Source organism: Octopus sinensis, linkage group LG2 (assembly GCF_006345805.1).
Source record: "Octopus sinensis linkage group LG2, ASM634580v1, whole genome shotgun sequence".
NCBI classification, from domain to species: domain Eukaryota; kingdom Metazoa; phylum Mollusca; class Cephalopoda; order Octopoda; family Octopodidae; genus Octopus; species Octopus sinensis.
The window spans coordinates 58,204,555-58,226,456 of NC_042998.1; the positions used below are offsets into that span (position 1 = coordinate 58,204,555).

A 21,902-nucleotide genomic window follows, 5' to 3' on the forward strand; every position below is an offset into this window, starting at 1 on the left:
CGCGAGGACGTGGAACAAATATAGTATTATTGGACGCTCAGGAAAGAAGGAAAGAAGCAGGGTTTAACGTTTTGAGCGGAGCTCTTCGTCGGAAACATAGGAGAAGGAAAGATCCAGAGAGGGGAAGACAGAGGAAAAAAATCGCCAACGGTACACACGAGGTCACATTTATCATATGTATATATATATATATATATATATATATATATATATATATAAGAATTTAATGAATAAAACATATGCGTACATAAATATATGTACATACCTACATCTATATGTATATATACATACATATATGAGTACAGGACACCACAAATAAACGTAGGACACAACGAGAAACGAAAACAAGGAAACGGACTTTTTTTTAACACCGAAAAAACAGAGTACAAGACAAACAATACAAGGAACATTCCTATTCTTCAGCTGCCCCTGTTTCGACTCAATGCGTGTTTCGAAGGTAAGGGCAGAACACGGCCACGCCGAAGCGGTCCTTCCCGCAAAATGAATTAATTAAAATTTTTTTTGCGGAGGAGTAAAAAAGTGACAAGAACAGGACGTAAAAGCAATACAGATGAAGAAAAGAACAGTACAAATAAAGATAAAACCAGTAAAAAACAGGACAAGGAAACCAACAATATATATATATATTTGTGGAGGGGTGGCTTTATGTTTATTTATTGCCGCCTAACAACGCTTGTTGGCTGGTTTACACCTCTTTAGTACTACATCTTAAATTAGTAGCGAGTTGATTTAATCAACGACAGTTCAATGATTGAAACTGGCACAAGAGCGAAAGACTAAAAAAATAGCTGCGAATACGTCTATATTTGGTACTTTGTATGTAGATGCTCACGATGGAACAAATCGAGAAAATATAGTCAAAAGCGTAGGAGTGGCTGTGTGGTAAGTAGCTTGCTTACGAACTACATGGTTCCAGGTTCAGTCCCACTGCGTGACACCTTGTGCAAGTGTCTTCTACTATAGCCTCGGACCGACCAAAGCCTTGTGAGTGAATTTGGTAGAGGGAAACTGAAAAAAGCCCGTCGCATATATGTATATGTATATATATATTATATATATATATGTGTGTGTGTGTGTGTGTGTGTGTGTGTGTGTGTGTGTGTTGTGTGTGTGTGTGTGTGTGTGTGTGTGTGTGTGTGAGTGTATATGTTTGTGTGTCTGTGTTTGTTCCCCCAACATCGCTTGACAACCGATGCCGGTGTGTTTACATCCCCGCAACCAAGCGGTTCGGCAAAAGAGAACGATAGAGTCAGTACTAGGCTTACAAAGAATAAATCCTGAGGTTGATGTTCACGACTAAAGGCGGTGCTCCCGCATGGCCACAATCAAATGCTTGAAACAAGTAGAAGAGAGTAAAAGAGAGTAATATTTGACATTAAACTGCATGCACAACGTATATATTTGTTTTCAAAACACGCTAATTGTTACCTATGCAAGATGCCGTGTAGTTCTTATTTATTATACGATATTGATATTGCACACTATTTATAAAATAGTGTGCAACGCTATTATTAACTTAAGTGCTTGTCTTCGAAATGGTTTCTTGTACTTTTAAGTAATATTTTATTGAGTACTAATTATTATATCGAAATACAAACCAGACAAATAGTAATATACATTTTGTTTTACCTAGGCTAAATCAGAAACCGAATATTCTTTATCTACACACACACACACACAATAACAGAGAGACACGCACTAGCACACATGCATGCACATACACACACACACGAACACATGCAACCAGGGAACTCCTACGAGACTGTTTAACTTACTATAAAGTGTAGATAACGTTTCTGTAAATCAGTCAGCATTGCTTTTGCGAACTGAACAATACATTGGACAATTCAGTCCTACACGCAACCATGTCTGAAAATATGACAGCATGCTCGCGGTTGGAACACATGTGAAAGCGGGTTTGCCAGATAAGTGATGATCAGGGGGCTAAACAACATACATGTATAGGCAAATGCTACTTCTTGAACAGTTTCTCAAAACTTGTTAACATCGAATCTTTTCTACTCTAGGCACAAAGCTCGAAATTTTGGGGGAGGTATTCGGTCAATTAGATCGACCCCTGTACGCAACTGGTACTTAATTAATCGACCCTGGAAAGATGAAAGTCGACCTCGGCGGGATTTGAACTCAGAGCATGTGGACAGAAGAAAGACCTATTTCTTTATTGCCCACAAGGGGCTAAACATAGAGGGGACAAACAAGGACAGAAAAGGGATTAAGTCGATTGCATCGACCCTAGTGCGTAACTGGTACTTAATTTATCGACCCCGAAAGGATGGAAGGCAAAGTCCACCTCGGCAGAATTTGAACTCAGAACATGACTACAGACGAAATACCTATTTCTTTACTGACCACAAGGGGCTAAACACAGAGAGGACAAACAATGACAGACAAACGGATTAAGTCGATTACATCGACCCCAGTGCGTAACTGGTACTTATTTAATCAACCCCGAAAGGATGAAAGGCAAAGTCGACCTCGGCGGAATTTGAACTCAGATCATAGCGGCAGACGAAATACCGCTAAGCATTTCGCCCGGCATACTAACGTTTCTTATTTCTTTACTGCCCACAAAGGGGCTAAGCATAGACAGGATAAACAAGAACAGACAAAGAGATTAAGTCGATCACATCGACCCCAGTGCGTAACTGGTACTTAATTTATCGACCTCGAAAGGATGAAAGGCAAAGTCGACCTCGGCGGAATTTGACCTCGGAACGTAAAAGCAGACGAAATACCGCTAAACATTTCGCCCGGCGTGCTAACGTTTCTACCAGCTCGCCCCGCTTAATCTTGTCGCTGTTGGTTGAGAGAAAGCTGACTATGAGAGAATCGAATTTTATAGTATTAGGAATCAAATGTACAGAATAGGTTATCACGTAGATATGGAAGTCTTTAGAATTCGAAACCGCACGTTTTTGTTGTTGTTTTCTTCAAGTATGAATGATAGTTTACGTGGCCTCATAACAATAGATATAGATGCAGCATTTACATGGAATGTTTAAAGAGCATGAGCGCCGATTTCAAGAACTGAGGGATAGTTAGAAGAAAGTATAAAAGAAGGAAAGAAATCTATGTATAAAGCAAGGAATTAGAAAAGAACCGAGCAGTTTGTGCCTAAATAAATACGCAAAATGTAACATGTCAATATTTTATGAAAAACTTGTTTTGATTGATCAATCTGAGAGAGAATAATACTAGTTCAGAAAGAGTTGGATTAGTGAATCTTCGGAGAAAACATAACCCAAAAAATTCCCCGAAGAACTTCCTATCAACTAGCTGTCATTTACATGTACTTATTCCTGTCATGTCTGCTATAACACTTGCAATTATCTAAGTGACATCAAAAGCATCTTGCGTGCACCTGACAGGGATATGGATGGATAATTCAAATCTGTGCAGAAAGCCGTTGTCATAGCTGGACAACAGTATATTTGTATGTATGTATATATATATAATATATATATACCTCGCTTAGAGATTTATTATTGCTATATGTATGTATATATATATGTATGTATATGTGTGTACGTGTGTATGTATAAATGATAAATGTAAGATCCAGGGATCGAAGTGTAGGAAGAAAGTTAGCTTCAAGCAATCCGTAGTAAATATATAAAAAAACAACATTCAGGAAACATAATAGTTTATTGAAACTGAAGGCTGTCGATTTTTTTCGTATCGAAGAACGATAAGCTGAAAAGAAGTTATTTATTATATTCTACAGTATACATTTTCAATATCAGTTATAAAGATATAATAAAGTTATAAAGATGAAACCTATATATATATATATATATGTGTGTGTGTGTGTGTGTGTGTGTGTGTGTGTGTGTTTATCTGTGTCTGTGTGTGTGTGCACAATTATAATTAAGGGTACCGAAGAGGCACCATTATGCCAGAAATAGCTGTCTAGACTGACTCTAGAACCACATCATATATTCATATAGCACAGGTATTCATACTGCACCAGTGCTATATGAATGCCTGCTGTGATTCTAGAGTCAGTTTTGACTGCTATTTCTAGCATGGCGGTAGCTCTTCGGCACCCTTATACTTATACTATTATGCTTGTACTAACGGCCAGTTGAGAACCATCTTCATAAACTTGGTTACGTAAGTAGGTTCGATGTTTCGATCCCAGATCAATTGAATGAAGCTAATCAGACACTATGGATTTTCATCTACGATGTGCTGCAGAAACGTGAAGCAAACGATCTCTTTTCGAAGAGAACCGTAGCAGCAGGCGATAAATGGATTGTCTATAATAATATGTATCACAAACGATCATTGGGGAAGCGAGGTGAACTATCACAAACAATCTCCAAAGCAGCATTTCACCCGAAGAAAGTTATGCTTTAAATTTGGTGGGATTGGAATGGTATTGTCTGTCAGGACTACCTATCTGGATGAGTACTGCAACCAGCTGGACAAATTAGATGCAGCTATCCACCTGGATGTCAGATCGCATCCTTCTTTGCAAACACAGACGTTACTGGAGATGGGCTGGGCTGGGCTACGGTTGAGGGAAGTTTTGCCGCACCCTCAATATTCGACCGACATTGTGCCTTCGGATTTACACTGGTTTAAGTCTCTTCAAATCTCATCGAATATACAGAACGTCCACGCTGAAGAAGATATATAAATTCACCTCGAAGAGATTTTCACTAGTAAAGACAGGGAATTCTTTGAGCAGGAACTAATGGTTCTGCAAAGTGGTAAATCTGCTGGAATGAAACTATAACTATATTATTGACCGAATACATTGCCTGGTGTTTAACGTTTGCGTCTTATTTTGAAAACTCAAACAGACGTTTTGACCAACCCAAAGTAAAAATACTTATCCACTCTACACAACGTATTCACTTCTCTAAAAGAAAATGTCTTCACAGCGTAAAATGTACTCGGAAACACTTTTAAAATCTTATATTATGATGCAAATATATTTACATATATATATATGTATATATATATATATTATATATATATATATATATATTATATATATATATATATATATATATATATATATATATATGCATAGGATGTGTGCATGTGCGTCTGTGTGTGTGTGTATGTGTGTGTGCCTATATTGATTTTAATTGCGCATTTACTTATGTATATATTGTATATATTCACACATACCCATATATATATATATATATATATATATATATAATATATATATATATATATATATATATATATATATCCGAAATTGCGAGGCTAATCTGGTGCTTGACTGAAGAAAGAAAACCTCAAATGACCCGTCCTTGTTTTCTTTGTATCGTCTATCTGGATGTTTTGTTGTACCTTTTTGCATCACCTATGCTGTCCGGATGTTTTGCGTTCTTGTTCCATTTTGTATATATATATATATATATATATATATACATATATATATATGTATATATATATATATTATGTGAAATATAAAGATGAATATCTTGTAGTAGATTAATCAAAAGTTTAAACGATACCTTAGTAGCAAAAATCACAGCAGTATATATATATATATATATATATATATATATATATATATATATATATAATATATATAATATATATATATATATAGATATATATATATATATAGATAGATAGATAGATGTATTTATATTTATATGTAGGTGCCTCTTCTCTCTTTGCACCGCTGCGTGTATATTTGCACGGTGTCTTTTTTTATATCTATACCCTAATCGTACAACAACTAGAATTCCAGTACCTATATATACTAATGTGCAAATATGCCTCTGCACATGTATGAGTATATACACACACACACACTCTTCTCCCTGTTAGATTATTTTTCTCCTATATTATGTATAAATTTTTGTTCACTTGCGTGCACCCTCCTACTCGTATCCTTTCTTATATTCATGACTGGCATTGCACCCTTATAACCTGAATACCACTACCACCCTGTTGCCATTATATATCCTTCTTTCTTAATACTGAGCTAGATTATCACCTCTAAAATAATTTTTTTATACCAAAATACATCTACTGTATAACATAACACATCAATACTTTTATAAAATATATTTTTTTTATTTATTTACTCTTCTCCTTCCCAGCTCATTTCTCTCCCCTACATTTATTTTCTTTTTCGTATTTCTATTTTTACTCCCAGTTTATTTTCACTTTGTCATTCTTATAGTCACAACAAGGATATAATATTTTTATTTGTAATATTAACACCAATTTTTCTGCATTATATTTTATACATAATAACGAATATTAGTTTTTATGCAAGCATAACTCCCTTTTATACATCATATTCTATCTTTAATATTTTTTGACATCTCTATTTCCCCTACAATTTATCTACGTTAACTATTTAGTATTAGCTCTTTATATACCATCTCCTCACGATATACTTCATTCTTATGTATGGAATTTTTTTTTTAAATATTCACCACACGACGTAAAGATTTCAATGGCCAGACCATATTTCAATTCAAACCAAGGAGTGTCTTTCCATTGAACATTTCTAATACATATTTTGCCCTATTTGGACTTAACATTTCTAATACATATTTTGCCCTATTTGGACTTAACATTTCTAATTTCAATACTCATCTATAGAGGAAACGTTTCTGATACCGCTTTACTTATATCTTCATATAACCGTTATAACCCTTAGTTATGATTAAATATCCAAACATGACTCACATCTCTTTCTCACAAGGATAAAAATATGAATCTCCTACATTCAAATTTTTTGCTATTTTCCTTCTCAAGTTCATTGTATTTTTGCTTATACTTCCCGCACTGAAGAGTACATTGATATATTTAATTTAATTCAATTTAATTCAATCATGAATTTGCATTCTTATTTTTATGTCTCTGTACGAAACGATCGTCTGCAAGAATTAAACTTCTTATATATTTTAACAACTTGTCTCCTCCATTTTAAAATAAATTGACGAATATTATGGGGCTTCTTCCCATAAGTTCACCACGCATTATATACAAGTATTACTTTCATATCTTTGCAAATTTACGCCTGTAAACTACCAGCGAAGAATGAAGAATCAATATTAAAAATCCCTTTTGGAAACCTCCAAAATTAAAGGACGAATCTACATACAGCCTTTTTACACCTATATTATATACATATATATATATATATACACATAGAGAGAGACAGATAGACAGATGTTAACTGCGTGTTTGTGTATATAGTTCTATAGTGCGTGTATATATATTAATGTGTGAGGTTCTGTGTGTACATAGTTGGTACTACATACATACATACATGTAACATATTTCACGTGATCACGTGATATCACGTGACCGACCAGACCATCAGATGTTGTTACACATCGCTGGTCAAATGCCTTCGCATTGTTTTAGCCTTCGAATGACGCCACCCCGCTGGCTAAGCGAGCAGGCCAACAGAAGAAAGAGTGGTGAAAGAGTACAGCAGGGATCACCACCCCCTGCCGGAGCGTTGTGGAGCTTTTAGGTGTTTTCGCTCAATAAACACTCACAACGGCCAGACTGGGAATCGAAACCGCGATCCTACGACCGCGAGTTCGCTGCTCTAACCACTGGGCCATTGCGCCTCCACATGTACATATATGTATGTATGTATGTATATATATATATATATAAATTTATATATATATATATATATATATTATTATATATATATATATATATATATATATATATATATTTTCCTTCTCCTATGTTTCCGACGAAGAGCTCCGCTCGAAACGTTAAACCCTCCTTCTTTCCTGAGCGTCCAATAATACTATATTTGTTCCGCGTCCTCGCGTTGTTGTGTTTTTTTGTGCTTTCTTGTTTGGATTAACTTTATATGTATATATATATATATATATATATATATATATATATATATATATATATATATATACCCATATTGATGCTAATTGAGTGTATATAGGCGCAGGAGTGGCTGTGATAGGCGCAGGAGGACCTGTGTAGTGTTACTTTCTCACAAACCACATGGTTCCGCGTTCAGTCTAACTGCAGGGCACCTTGGTCAAGTGTCTTCTACTATAGCCTCGGGCCGACCAAAGCCGTGTTACTGGATTTGGTAGTCGGAAACTGAAAGAAGACCGTCGAATATATATATGTGTGTGTTTGTGTGTGTGTGTGTATTTGTGTGTGTATGTGTGTGTGTTTGTGTTGGTGTGTCTTTTTGCTCCCCCACCATCACTCGAGAACCGATGTTGGTGTGTTTACGTTCCCGTAAGTTAGCGGTTCGGCAAAACAGGCCGATAGAATAAGTATTAAGGCTTACAAAGAATAAGTCTTGGGGTCGATTTGTTTGACTAGAGGCAGTGCTCCAGCATGACAGCAGTCAAATGACAGAAATAAAAGAATATACAAGAATAAAAGAATATAGAATACCCCCTTTCTTTCCTTCCCTGAGTGTCTGCTAATACTTTCCACGTACCACGTCCTCGCGTTGTTGTTTTTGTCTTATGTTTGTTCTTCGTTCTTTTTATTTACTTTATATATACTTATGTGGGTGTAGGTGTGGGTGTATACACAAACACACATATTGATGTTAATTGTGTTTGTGTGTGTGTGTACTTATATGTTAATAATGCTCAGACAGATCGGTCATAGAATATATTTGCAAACATCTCGATCATCAGTGAGACGTATTGTTTTTCAAGAATGTCTTAATTCTTTCTTACAAATTGATTTGTGGTCTAGCATTCTCCATTTTAGATGTTTACATCTGTCTGTACGTGTCGGCCTATCAGTCATTTTCTAAGAAACCGGCAATTATTTCTCCGATATCCTCACCCCGAATCTCCCCACCACCACCACCACCACCTCTCTCTCTCCAATACTCACATCATTACTGATAATATTTTGCAGAGACAATTTGAAGTGAAGTTCGTCTTTGTTGCTTTCCAAATTAATTCCATATTCGATTCTGGCTTTTGTTTACTCATATATTATTCTGTGTGTACTAAGGAGGAACAGAGTCGAAATTATTCACTGAGAGTTGTTAGAAATTTCTGTATGTCTGCTGGACACAGGTGAAGAAAACAGGAGGGGAAGAAAATAAATTTAAGTTAATGTGAAACTTCTAAAACAAACAAATTCTTTTATCTTATGTTACGATCATCATTAGTAGCAGTCAGGTGCTTTCCCTGTGTCCATGAGGAGGCAGCTTGCCAAGATTCTCCATTTCCCTCTGTGTTTTGCTGCATGTATTCAATCAGGTAGACTCTTGCTTTCAGACCATTCGCTGCAGCCGTCAACAAACGTCTTTGACCAATTCTTGCCCTCGTTCCCTACACATTTCCAGTAGCGATTGTCTTGAGCTGTGACTTGGACCTTGTGACGCATTGTTTGTCTGAAGTATGATAGCTTTGTAAACTTGATTCTTGACAATAGGTGACTATGGATTTTAACGTTTCTAGTATTGCAGCGGTTGTTACCTCTGCTTTTCCAACTTGTTCTCAGTCAGTGAAAAACCAACATTTCAAAGTTCTCTACCTTTTTCTTTGTTTTGCTCTGTACATTTTCCAAATATCTATACCATAGGAGATAACAGGCAAAATACAAGTTTACTCATCTTATTATTTGTACAGCGTGAAGATACTTCTTTTCATTCTTATGTACGTGTACATTCTTACGTACACGTACTTTTAGCCTTAATTATTCTTCGAGCACCTTCTTTTACCCAGCGATTTTTCCGATTTATTATTTGTCCTAAATACGTGCAATCTAATGTCACATGTTCAAGCTTGTGTCCGTGTACCTTTGTTTTCGCATCTTTTGTTCTGACTTATTAATAAGCTTATAGCCAACAGAAATGTCTACCAATCAGTCGATGTTAAAATCTATAACAAAGGGGTCCTTATAGTGACAAACTATTCATGATTATGTAACAAGGAAAAAAATATTAGTCAATTATATATATTATTTTCAGTATTTTGACAAGGATGGGACACAACTCTTGACTTGTTTTAGTCTTATTATGACTTCATCTGCTAAGCATAGACTTCATCGTGCGTGGGAAAGCACCAAGGGATGATGCTCCATCATGGCTGTAGTCAAATGACTGACACAAATGAAAGAATAAAAGAATAAAGGAATAAATTTAAAAGACTAAATTGAGACAATAGCTTAGTTAGTAATAGCATACTTCGTAAATAGAAGGTAGATACTTAATGCAGTCATCGTAATACTAAAACAAGTCCAGTCCCTGTCTCTTATTTGTTCTAATATTCATTGACAATTGTTTTCCTCGCGGCATAACTTTCTTATGTAGATTTTTGATATATTCGGTAGTAAATTTGTTGACGCGAACTATTATTTTTCTACAGAAGGAATTTGTGGAATAATTATGGCCATAATTATTGTTAGAAGGGGATGATGAGGGAAAGAGAAACAGTTTGGTGGAATGAAAGCTCATTGTAAGTCTCAATCAGACCATATCTTACGTTTGGGTTTAACAGAAGATCATCAGTGAAACAAAATGAAGGACGAATTAGAAAGGAAGAGAAGGAAGGCATAGAATAACAATAAAAAGGGTAGTAAAAAGATAAAATCGCTAACCTAAGATTATGTATGTTACAACCTATAAAAGAACTAGTTCCAACCTGACATCAACAAATGCGAAGTATTGAAAAAGATACGAACGTTTTAACACAATGTCATTTAACAGTGCAAATATATGTCTTCGTAATCTTATATGACAAAACAATTTGGCTGACAAAGACGAGTAAACGTGAATTATTTACATTTAACTTGCCTTCGGACTTGTATCCGCTGTCATATTTAGCTGCAAGGTAAGTTTGGAACTGTGAATCACTAACAGTTTATAATAAACGCTAACCAGTCACAATACGAGAGGTCTCTTAATCCAAGCCAAACTCTTGTTTACCATCTCCATAAAAGCTATAAGAATAATGCGGAAGAAATTATCGGTGATATCAATCTGTATTCATCGATTCTTTAACTAAAACGCACTATTTTTTCATTGTTATTATGATGTGTATATACATGATCAAAAGCTCGGTTAAACATGATTTGTCGCCTTCTATTCCTATTGCAAATGTTCTACATACCTCTTACTTATATTAAATTCATAGAACAATTCATCGATGTATCTCTATTCTGAAAATATAAACGTTCTCTCTCCCCACCTCTCTCTCTCCCCACTTCTCTCTCTCTCTCTCTCTCTCTCTCTCTCAATATAACTGCCTTCTCTGTCCATCTCTTTGTCTGCTTTTCTTTAACCTCGCCACCAGAACATTACCCTCTGCTAAATATTGTATCCTAAATATATCCCCTTCTCTTTACCTTTCCCGTCAGCTAACTGTTTAAACAGCTAATAACTATTCCTTCTCCACACTACCACATGTCATTCTCACTCATTTTCTCTCACTCTCTTTCTCTCTCCCTCTTTTTTCTCGCTCTTCGCCTCTCCCTTCAGCTAACCACGTGACACATTTGGCGTTAGTGTATTAATATTATACACCGTTCTCTAATGCTTCCGCTCTTCTTTCTTCTCTACACTTTCTTTGACTTCTAACTCTCTATCTCTCTATCTCTATCTCTTTCACTCTTACTCTACCTCTCACTCCCTCCACCTCCACTTCTCTAAGTAAATTATAACGTGCGAACGAACAAGCAGAATTATATAGAGATGAAGGAAAAAACTACTTTCGCTTCCTTGTAATCTAATAATAGCTTGGGGCAAAAGCGATTCAATCGGATTCCGAAAGAATGCCATTAGATCCCAATACTCCTTTCCATAAATTCTTAACCAAGGAAAAGTAGACAACAATAGTTTGGCATTTAAAGGTCTTCAGTTGTAAAATTATCTTCTGAAAGGCTAACAAAGCATTACCAATGTTACTCTTGAGCATTTTAACAGGTATGCATATACCTTTATCTTTAACCTGCAGTATCGCCCGGCGTTGCTCAGGTTTGTTTCAACCCTTTAGAATTGGAATTTATGAAACGTAAAAGTTTTGCATTATACAGCTTGTTCTTCTCGTTGAGTGAAAATTTTCCTGGTTGAAATACACCGAAAAATGGTGACACAGCAGTCAAAGAATCGTAGAAAATTGGAATTTTCATAGAAAAAAAAACACCTTTTTGATGTAAATAATTTTTGGTGTTAACATGGTCCGATTTGAATTTTTTTCTACGGAAGGAAGAGCAAACCTTCTAACATACTCTCAATTTTGGTCAACTTGCGCCGCAGGGTCTCGGAGGAGATAGTGTTAGTTGAAGGTTACCAAACCTGCCATACACAAACAACTTCAGCTTTATATAGAGAGTGATATCTCAGTAACCTCGAAAGTAGATCGTTCATCCCAATTAGGATACCAACTACACCTAAAGACTCAACAAAAACAGATCTGACGTTAATTCTTTTATTGCTTAATTAGGAAGAAAGGGTTGTGCTCATGACCATTTACAAAGACTCCAGACACAAGTGAGAAGAAACAAACTATCCTCAAAACAGAGTTCTGACCCGAGTGCATGTAACAAAATGAAGTCTGTTGAAGGTAACCAAAATGCATTGGTTGGTGATGGATTAAATCTACCACTCAAGTATGCTTAGTGGGATATGAACTCAGGGCATAAAGGACCGGAATACATACAGTAAGACATCCCATAATTGATCTTGTAACTCTACCAGTGTACCACCCTAGAGTAATAATACCTCAATCAAATTTAGAAGGTGAAAAGGCAAAGTAGACTTGCAGAATTTGAACTAGGAACGTATAAATGGAATAAATACAAGTAAATTATTCTGAATATATTTGAACGTATAAGTAATATGAAGAGAGTGAGAGATGCTCTTTACCTTGGCCATTCGTCTATATATATATATATATATATATATATATATTATATATATATATATATATATATTATATATATATATATATATATATATATATATATATATATATATATATATATATATATATATATATATATATATATATAAAGAGACAATACAAAGGACAAGATACTCGATTCTGAAGGTTGAACACCAGTACGGTCTTAGTAGCTGTGACAGATTTAGCAGTTAAAAAAATTTAATAAATATGCGCCCACCTCCACTCCATATCAATCAGACGTATCAGAAAATATTGACAAAATATTCTAAGGCAAGATTGAAAATATTGCCATTGTGCAATAGTTTTTTTAGGATATATTGATTTTATATACATTCTATATCTCTAAAATGAGACAGAAAAGCGAAATGAGAGAGAAAAAAAGAACATATCAAAGCTCATATTGGGAATAAAGTAAAAGTGCATAAACGACATATTTCTCTTAAAGCCTTTACGGCGGATATATTGTGTGTGTGAATGGGAACATGTACGTATCATTTTAGGCACACAATGACACATCCATCTGTTCCATCATTCACATACACATACATAAACATTATATATATATATATATATATATATATATATAATATATATATATGTGTGTGTGTGTGTGTGTGTGTGTGTGTGTGAGTGGTGTGGTGTGTGCGTATGTGTGTGTGTGCATTGAACATATATATATATAATATATATATATATATATATATATATATGTACCTCTCTCTCTCTATATATATATGTGTGTATGTGTATATTACAATATATGTGTGTGAAAGATAGAGAGAATGTATATATATCTATTGTGTAAACACATGTATGTGTACTCACACATACACCACACGCACATGCACACACGCCACACACCACAGACACATGAACACACACACATTAAAAGCACATGCACACATACACACAGACATACACACACATATACACACACATATACATACACGCTTGGACGCACGTGCATTGTGTTTTTACGTATAAGTATAATCTGAAGATGTATGAAAAACTGTCCTGTTCAGTAAAATTCTTTAAATGACAATTAACCTATATCCTTTGTTAGTAAATCTATTATGGATTTCTTCTGAATTATTTTCCTCGGTTTTATTTGTTTCTGTATTTATATATTTTCCTCATTTATTTATATATTTATATTTTTTTGTATTTTATATTAGGAACGAACCATCACAAAGACTTCCAAAGACGATTCCGAAGATAAAGAGAATTGCCATTTGCAATACAAAAGAGTAAGTATATTGAGAGCTCAGTATTTGACCTTAAGCTAGAGATTCTAATTAAATCCAGCGAAAATATATTGTAGCATTAACGCAACAACCATAATCTTTATCCGCATTATTTCATTTTGTTCTTCCTTACTAATTTTACCGCCCCTCTCCTCTTATTTATTATTATATTTTTTTGACCTTTTTGCTCTGATTATTTTCTAATTTATAAAAAACCTGGATTCAGAAACTATGTAATCTTATCAATCGCTGATGTCATGATATATAGGTTATATATTTACAAAGGCACGAACAAAATCGCCCATAAATAACTTTATACACATACGATCTCAGACGCATATAGCTCAGTTTCCAAAATACATCACACAGATGTTCTGGGATACATCATCAGTGATAGGTTTTGAAATCTTGGAAAGTTTGGATCTTTCGACACATCAGGTCTCTCACACAAATGTACAAACTTGTATTCCAGCAGCACAGGTCTTACCTTTTATTTATCAAAAGTCATCTTGCCCGCTTGTGGTTTCATCTGCAGTATCGGTAATGGAATGTATGCTCCTCACCTCTTTGCTGCATTAGTTGTTCGAAGGACAGTCAGATCTTCACAAAATAAATCGAATCCGGACCCACGAAATCCTACCAGCCAACTTCCAATGCTGTATTTGTTTTTAGCAAACTTTCTTTTATAAGCCTTCTCTACGTATTCTTCGCAGAGGGCACAATCAGTTTGGACATGACCCCCTACTTGAAGGCTTCTAAGAAGATAAATCTGCCTAGGTGAGATGTCGTTTGTATAAATAAGATGCCTTAGGAAGTTAACCTGTTTGACAAAATGCACTATCGATTACCAGTCTGGGGCTTTCCCTAAACAGGGCTTCAATCCATGTTCGAGAAACGTGACAGCTTCTTTCCTGATGTATGTATTGCGCTGAATAGCAAGTGTTATCACCTCTGCATTGACCTGGCCATATCTCTAACGGTAGTGGTTGCTCGGTAGGACTCAGGGGAAGCTATTGAGAGATTTTGAAGGAACGCTCATGTCGACCCACTCAGTCGAAGATTCATATTGGCAGTGTCCCACCATCCTGCTTGGACGAGCTTCCTCTACACTTTCATGGACGTTTTTTGGTTGTGTTGCTGCTCCTTTACTTTGGTATTTCCAACTGGCAGGTTGGAAAGTACCAAAGCCCGAACGCTCTATAGCCAAGGTTCCAGCATGATCTTTCTGCTTCGTCCGTTCATACGTCAACAGCAACTCTCTAACGGCCCTTTCCTTTCTATTTATGTGAACTTCAATACTATCAGTTTCAGCTTCTACTATCGTATTCCTGGAATCTCTACACCGCATAGCGTCTCTTGTTCGTATCGACTCTTCTGAGAGGTTGATTTTGGAGTGTCGTAGAGTGTTGGTGGATCCGTATCAAGTGGTATTGCTGAGGTTGCCTGGTAAACCCAACAACCTCCTTTAAAAATCTGCTGAGCTTCTTCCCCGGAGTTTCAACGGTTGGCATACAAGGGCGATAAAATCTTGGGTAGGATGGCATTCTTATACATCCAGTCCTTAAAGCGACTAGTGAACTCAGATTACTCAACCCTCGTAAGCATGCACAGACAGATAGATAGATAGATAGATAGATAGATAGATAGATAGATAGATAGATAGATAGATAGATAGATAGATAGATAGATAGATAGATAGATAGATAGATAGATAGATAGATGGGTACACACTGGGTTCGCGATAATAGACCTCATCACGATCTGGCGATCGTGAATTAAATTCCTAGACCAGTGGTGCGCTGTATTCTGCAGCAAAACACTTCATCTCGCGTTGCTTTGCGATCATTTCAACACCTGACGCGTGGTACACAGTGCACCTGTTCGGCAAATGTGCAACACGAACATTTGATCACTATAAACAAATCATTTGTGCTGATCGTTCGGCAAAAGCTGAAAGCGCATACGTCATCTTCGATGGGTGAGTCCATCATACATAAATACATACATACACACCTTCCTTATTTAAATCTGAAACTATAGATTAAAATTTATTTTTTAATTGTTATAACGTGAATATTTTATATTTAGTAGACATGCCTTTTGCATTTTTCAATGTAAGGACCCTATTAGTCGTGTTACTGATCAAATGACGAATATTCTCTTTCGGAATTTCTTGCCACGTTTCATGCAGTAGTATCAAAAGATCTAACTTTGGAAATGCTTTATTGTTCTTTTTATGATGTGTCCTGTCTATTATATTCAGAGGTGTACAATAGGGTTCATATTTGGTGACTGGCTTGGCCATGGAAGTTCATCCAAAAATCTTGGATCATTTTAGTCGTGTGACAAAGAGCTCCATCTTCCAAAAATAACGAGTCTTCCCCGCTGGAGAAGATTGGAAGGTGGCCTTTCTGTAATATAGACACATATTTATCTGAGGTCATGTTTCCCTCACACTCCACCAGCTCTGATCAGCCATTGCTGCAAATTGTTCCCCAGACCATCAGAGAATAGCTACCATATTTCATTGTTGGCTACAATCTTTTCACATCAAATTCTTGATCACATAGTCTCCAGACCCACAGTCGACCACATTCAGAAAATACAGCAAATATGGTTTCATCAAAGAATATGACAGTGTTCCAAAATGCCAGTGGCCATTCCGCCATCTCACTGGTCCAATCTTTTCTCGGCTTGATGTTGGTTAATCGAAGAAGTGGCTTCTTTCTTGCTACTCTGCCATATTCATCAAGTTTGTGGAGATACCTGATAGCTGTTCTGGGACTGACATCAACTCGTTCTGCTATGTCAGAGGCTTTGTAACGAGGATTATCCTCCACACTTCTCTTAGCAAAGAGAAGAGTTCTGTCAGAGGGCCCTGGTTGATATGGGCGAGATCATGTGGACTCCGACCCCTCTCTGGTAAATTGCACAATAACTCTATTAACTGTAGAAAGTAGGATCCCATGGTTTTCTACGATTTTACGCTATGCCCAACTTCAGAATGATCCACAATACGGCCTCTTTCAAATTCAGAGAGTTCCAAGGCTGTTTTGTACATCACATGATTAAACAGTCACATATAGAATCGGAAACATAAAAATGCCAATTAATGAAAAATATAAATTTTTACAAGTTAGACTAAACATAAAACGATTTTTAATGGGTGTTCTAATTACTTCTGTCATGTCTGTGTACATACCTATACGTACATATAAACTTGTGTGTGTGTGTGTGTGTGTGTGTATGTGTGCGTGTGTGTGTAATTACACACTTGTATTCATGCTTATGTATGTGTATGTAGTTATTTTTCTATATGTGTGTGAGCATTTATCTACATACAAACCGTAACAAAATATTTACTGCAATAAATATACAAGAAATCATTTTTTCCATGTCTTCGCACAATTTTATAACCGAATTATTAGAAATATTAACTGATTTACACTCTGAAATTCATTTAGATTATTAAAGCTCTAGGTATATTAATCCTATTCTTACATCCCATACCTCATTCCCCCTCCTCGCTTTAATTTGTTGCAACAAATATACGATGCATAAAATGGCCAACTTTAAATTACATTTGCTACCCGAAAATTTCTCCGCTAAAATGAAACTTGATTAAGAAATCATCACACGAGACTGATTGTCCTTCGCTACCCTCAACCTATTTTCTGCTATTTATATATTTTAAATTCCCAGTCGACTTATGCGTTTCTTTCGTAAGCAAAGTCATCAAACGTACATGCATACATACATACATACATACATACATACATACATACATACATACATACATACATACATACATACACATGTATATGTGAATCTATGTTTTTTTGTATGTGTAATATGCATGTATATAGATTTATATACGAATATGTACGTACGTACGTCTATATATATTTTATGCATTTAAAACTAAAGTCGTCATCTGTTTATGTGAATTATTTTTTCTCTGTCTCTGTCGGCCTATCTCACTTTCCTTCTCTCTCTCCCGATATATATATATATATATATGTATGCATGTGTATATATATATATACATACATACATACATATATATATATATATATATATATATATATATGTATCATAAAAACAAAGCACGTGTGTAACAAAAGAGGCAGGCCTCATTATCGCCGAAACAGGATTATATAATATTTAATATAGAATACAACCTTAGAACATTCACAACCAGTTTTACACTCACAACCGTTTTACATTCACCCTCCGTCGAGCAGACGAGCGGTGGCTGTAAATCGGATAAAATACTATCAGATGCTACCTAGAACCTTCGAGTTCTCGCTATGTTTGCCCATGCTTATATTCTGTATATCTAATATATATATATATATATATATATATATATATGTGTGTGTGTGTGTGTGTCTTCATTATAACATCCCCTTATCAGTTGCGTACTGGGGTCGACCTAATCGACTGGCCCTCTCCCCAAGAACTTTGTGCCTTGTGCCTAGAGTAGAAAAGATTATATCAAACCTTTACCCTCTTATCTTAAAATATAGCGAAACAACCGTAAATTTGTCAACAGTGTCCAAAATAAGCACATGCAAACATATATCAAACAGCATAAAGAGTTACTGACAACTTGCAGTCCGTTTCGTATGACTCCCTTCAGAAGAGGTATAATCAGAAGTAGAGTAAATATTAGTAAAATTTCTTTTGTAAGTAAGCTCATCAGATTTGCTTTCAATGACATACAAGTTTAAGTGCATTTATATACAAAACTTTTTTCTTATGCATGAACGAAGAAGTTGAGCTTATGCATATTTATGTATATATACATGTGCATACACACAGATGTGATGGGCTTCAGCACAGTTTCTTATTTCTTTACTGCCCACAAAGGGCTAAACACAGAGAGGACAAACAAGAACAGACAAAAGGGTGAAGTCGATTACATCGACTCCAGTGCGTTACTGGTACTTATTTAATCGACCCCGAAAGAATGAAAGGTAAAGTCGACCTCGGTGTAATTTGAACTTAGAACGTAGCGGCAGACGAAATACCTATTTCTTTACTACCTACAAGGGGTTAAACATAGAGGGGACAAACAAGGACAGACAAAGGGATTAAGCCGATTATATGGACCCCAGTGCGTAACTGGTACTTATTTAATCGACCCTGAAAGGATGAAAGGCAAAGTCGACCTCGGCGGAATTTGAACTCAGAACGTAGCGGCAGACGAAATACTGCTAAGCCTTTTTCCCGGCGTGCTAACGTTTCTGCCAGCTCGCCGCCTTTCAACACAGTTTCTGTCTACTAAAGTCATTCACACACCATTAGTCACTAGGTATTAAAGCTGAATATATTTGCCCAAGATGCCGCATAGTTGGACGGAACTCGAAACTATGTGGTTGCAGAAGGTGTATTTAACCACACTGCCATGCCTTACACACACGCGCGCGCGTGTATTTATCGACGTGTGATTACGGAATGCTGAATGCAATAAGTTGTAATTTCTTAAAATTACCCTCGTGGACAGAGAAAGGAAGCGAAAATCTAGTGAGAATTTCAGGAAATTAAGAATAATTTCATAGTTCAATTAACTTATTTAGGAGGAAAAGAAAACATTATTAGGATTTTGTTTGGAAAAGAGGGAGTCCTATTGTATGCGTTCGGTCACTGGCCACATCAGCAACGGAGATGGAAAATATACAATTTATAGGAAAAAGAATTTAGTAGATATTTTGGCGATGAATAATTTGCATAACCAGAACTAAAGCTGCTAAGAGCAAATAACTGACAACTATTAGTGGCGTCATTTGGATAACAATCCAACTCGGAGCTGTTCTGAAGGTTGAACACAATATATTCAGAGTCACCAACAATTATTATTAGCTTTTTTGCTTCCCTTCTCTGTTCGCGGATAATAAGAATTTACCGTGTATGGCATTCAAGACATTCCACTGGCTCTATTCAATTATTTTATGTTAGCTCATTTAGTTTTTATCATGCTAATTCCCTTTGGTCAAAATTGTGTTAAATTGTTCATATTTCATTGCTGGTGTGGAGGCTTATTCAAGGTTGATATGACCAAACTACAGCCGAAACGCTTCCATAGCTGTCCCTCGTTCCAAAAACAAAAATCAGACGGGCCTTTATTTTTACCTATGAACTATGGTTCAAACTTGTAATAGTTCTGAATTCCTTCAACTTATCTTTCCTTTTCACTCATACACGTTAGTAATCACCACTGGGTTTATGTTTGTCCCTCCTAACTGCGAATGGGGCATTTTAACACGTATATAATTCATCGAGCAGGGTAACCAATACAGCTGTTGAGATGGCGAGCTGACAGAATCGTTAGCGCGCCGGAAAAAATGCTTAACAGCATTTCGTCCGTCTATATGTTCTGAGTTCAAATTCCACCGAGCTCGACTTTGCCTTTCATCCTTCTGAGATCGAAAAACATAATTGCATTTACATATTCGTGAACCTAGTAGCCTATCCCTTTGCGACATGTCTTAATAACTGACTTAAAGTTCGCATATGCGGAATCGCCTGGCGTTGATACTGCTGAATTTCTTCTGACCGGGGGGTCCAAAAGCGCAAATTCATCTAATGTATTTTACTCTTTTTTAATGAGATTTACAACTTTAAATCTGCTTAGTGTTACCTCTCTTCGGTATTTCACATTTTGAGGTAGACCTAAGAAACGCTGCGTCTAGAATCCGATAGAGGGCAACACTGAGCAGAGAAAATGCTTTTACACCTTTTGCCATACGTCAAAATTTTTCTCCAGGCTAGCTGCTACGAATTTGCCTTTAGAAGCTGAAATATGTCACAAGCATATTTTAACTAACCTAAACTTTGCTTATACGTAAAAACTGCTCGGTTGTGATACCTATGAATTAGTATATATATATGTTTGTGTGTGTGTGTGTGTGTGTGTGTGTATGTGTGTGTGTGTGCATGTATGGGTGTGTATGTGCGTGTGCGTGCGTATGTGTGCATGTGCATGTGCGTATGTGTGTGTGCTTCAGAACGAAGCTAACACATCATGCTGAAACATATGTATATTGAGTTCTACGCCAAGTTATTGATTTCATAACGTGTAAGCAATATACATACACATATATATATACATATATATATATATATATATATATATTATATATATATATATATATATATATATATATATATGTATATAATATATATATATATATATATATATATATATATATATATACATATATATAATATATATGCATATACATATACATATATGCCAGTAGCAGTAGTAGTAGTAATAATAATTATAATAATAACAACTCTTACAGCTCAACTGTAATTATACGATTCCTTATAAGAACCTTACGAAATATCCGTCAAATGTAAATAATGTAAATAATGAACCTTACTAAACTCAGCAATAACTACATAAACAATATCAAAAACTTACATAATAGAATCTCAAACCATAAGTCTAACCAAACACAGACACATTAGAATCAACCATGAGTTAAAGAAAACTTGTAATAGACAACAAATTAAACAGCTACCGCCGCACAATCCAGTTGCCACTCCAAGGACCCAGACAAACAGACCTAACCGAAAATATAAAATCATGATGTCCTTTGATATAACCCAATCTGGAACTCCAACATCTCATCTAACATCGTGAAACAATTTTTCACAGCACTTGATTGCTGCTTCCCTAAAAACGGAGTGTACTGCAAAATATTCAACCGACACACTATAAAACTTTCCTATGCAAATTCATCAA

General features: G+C 35.7%; 1 protein-coding gene across 5 annotated transcripts in view; it reads left to right on the forward strand.

Annotated features, from left to right (window-relative positions):
- LOC115224721 (1-phosphatidylinositol 4,5-bisphosphate phosphodiesterase epsilon-1) overlaps positions 1–21,902 on the forward strand; it is a 1,072,053-nt gene that overhangs the window by 612,292 nt on the left and 437,859 nt on the right. For all 5 annotated transcript variants that reach the window (XM_036513495.1, XM_036513498.1, XM_036513507.1 and 2 more), the window contains exon 8: positions 14,078–14,149. In XM_036513495.1, the coding sequence (XP_036369388.1) occupies positions 14,078–14,149 (72 nt within the window). The remainder of the gene's footprint in view (positions 1–14,077; positions 14,150–21,902) is intronic.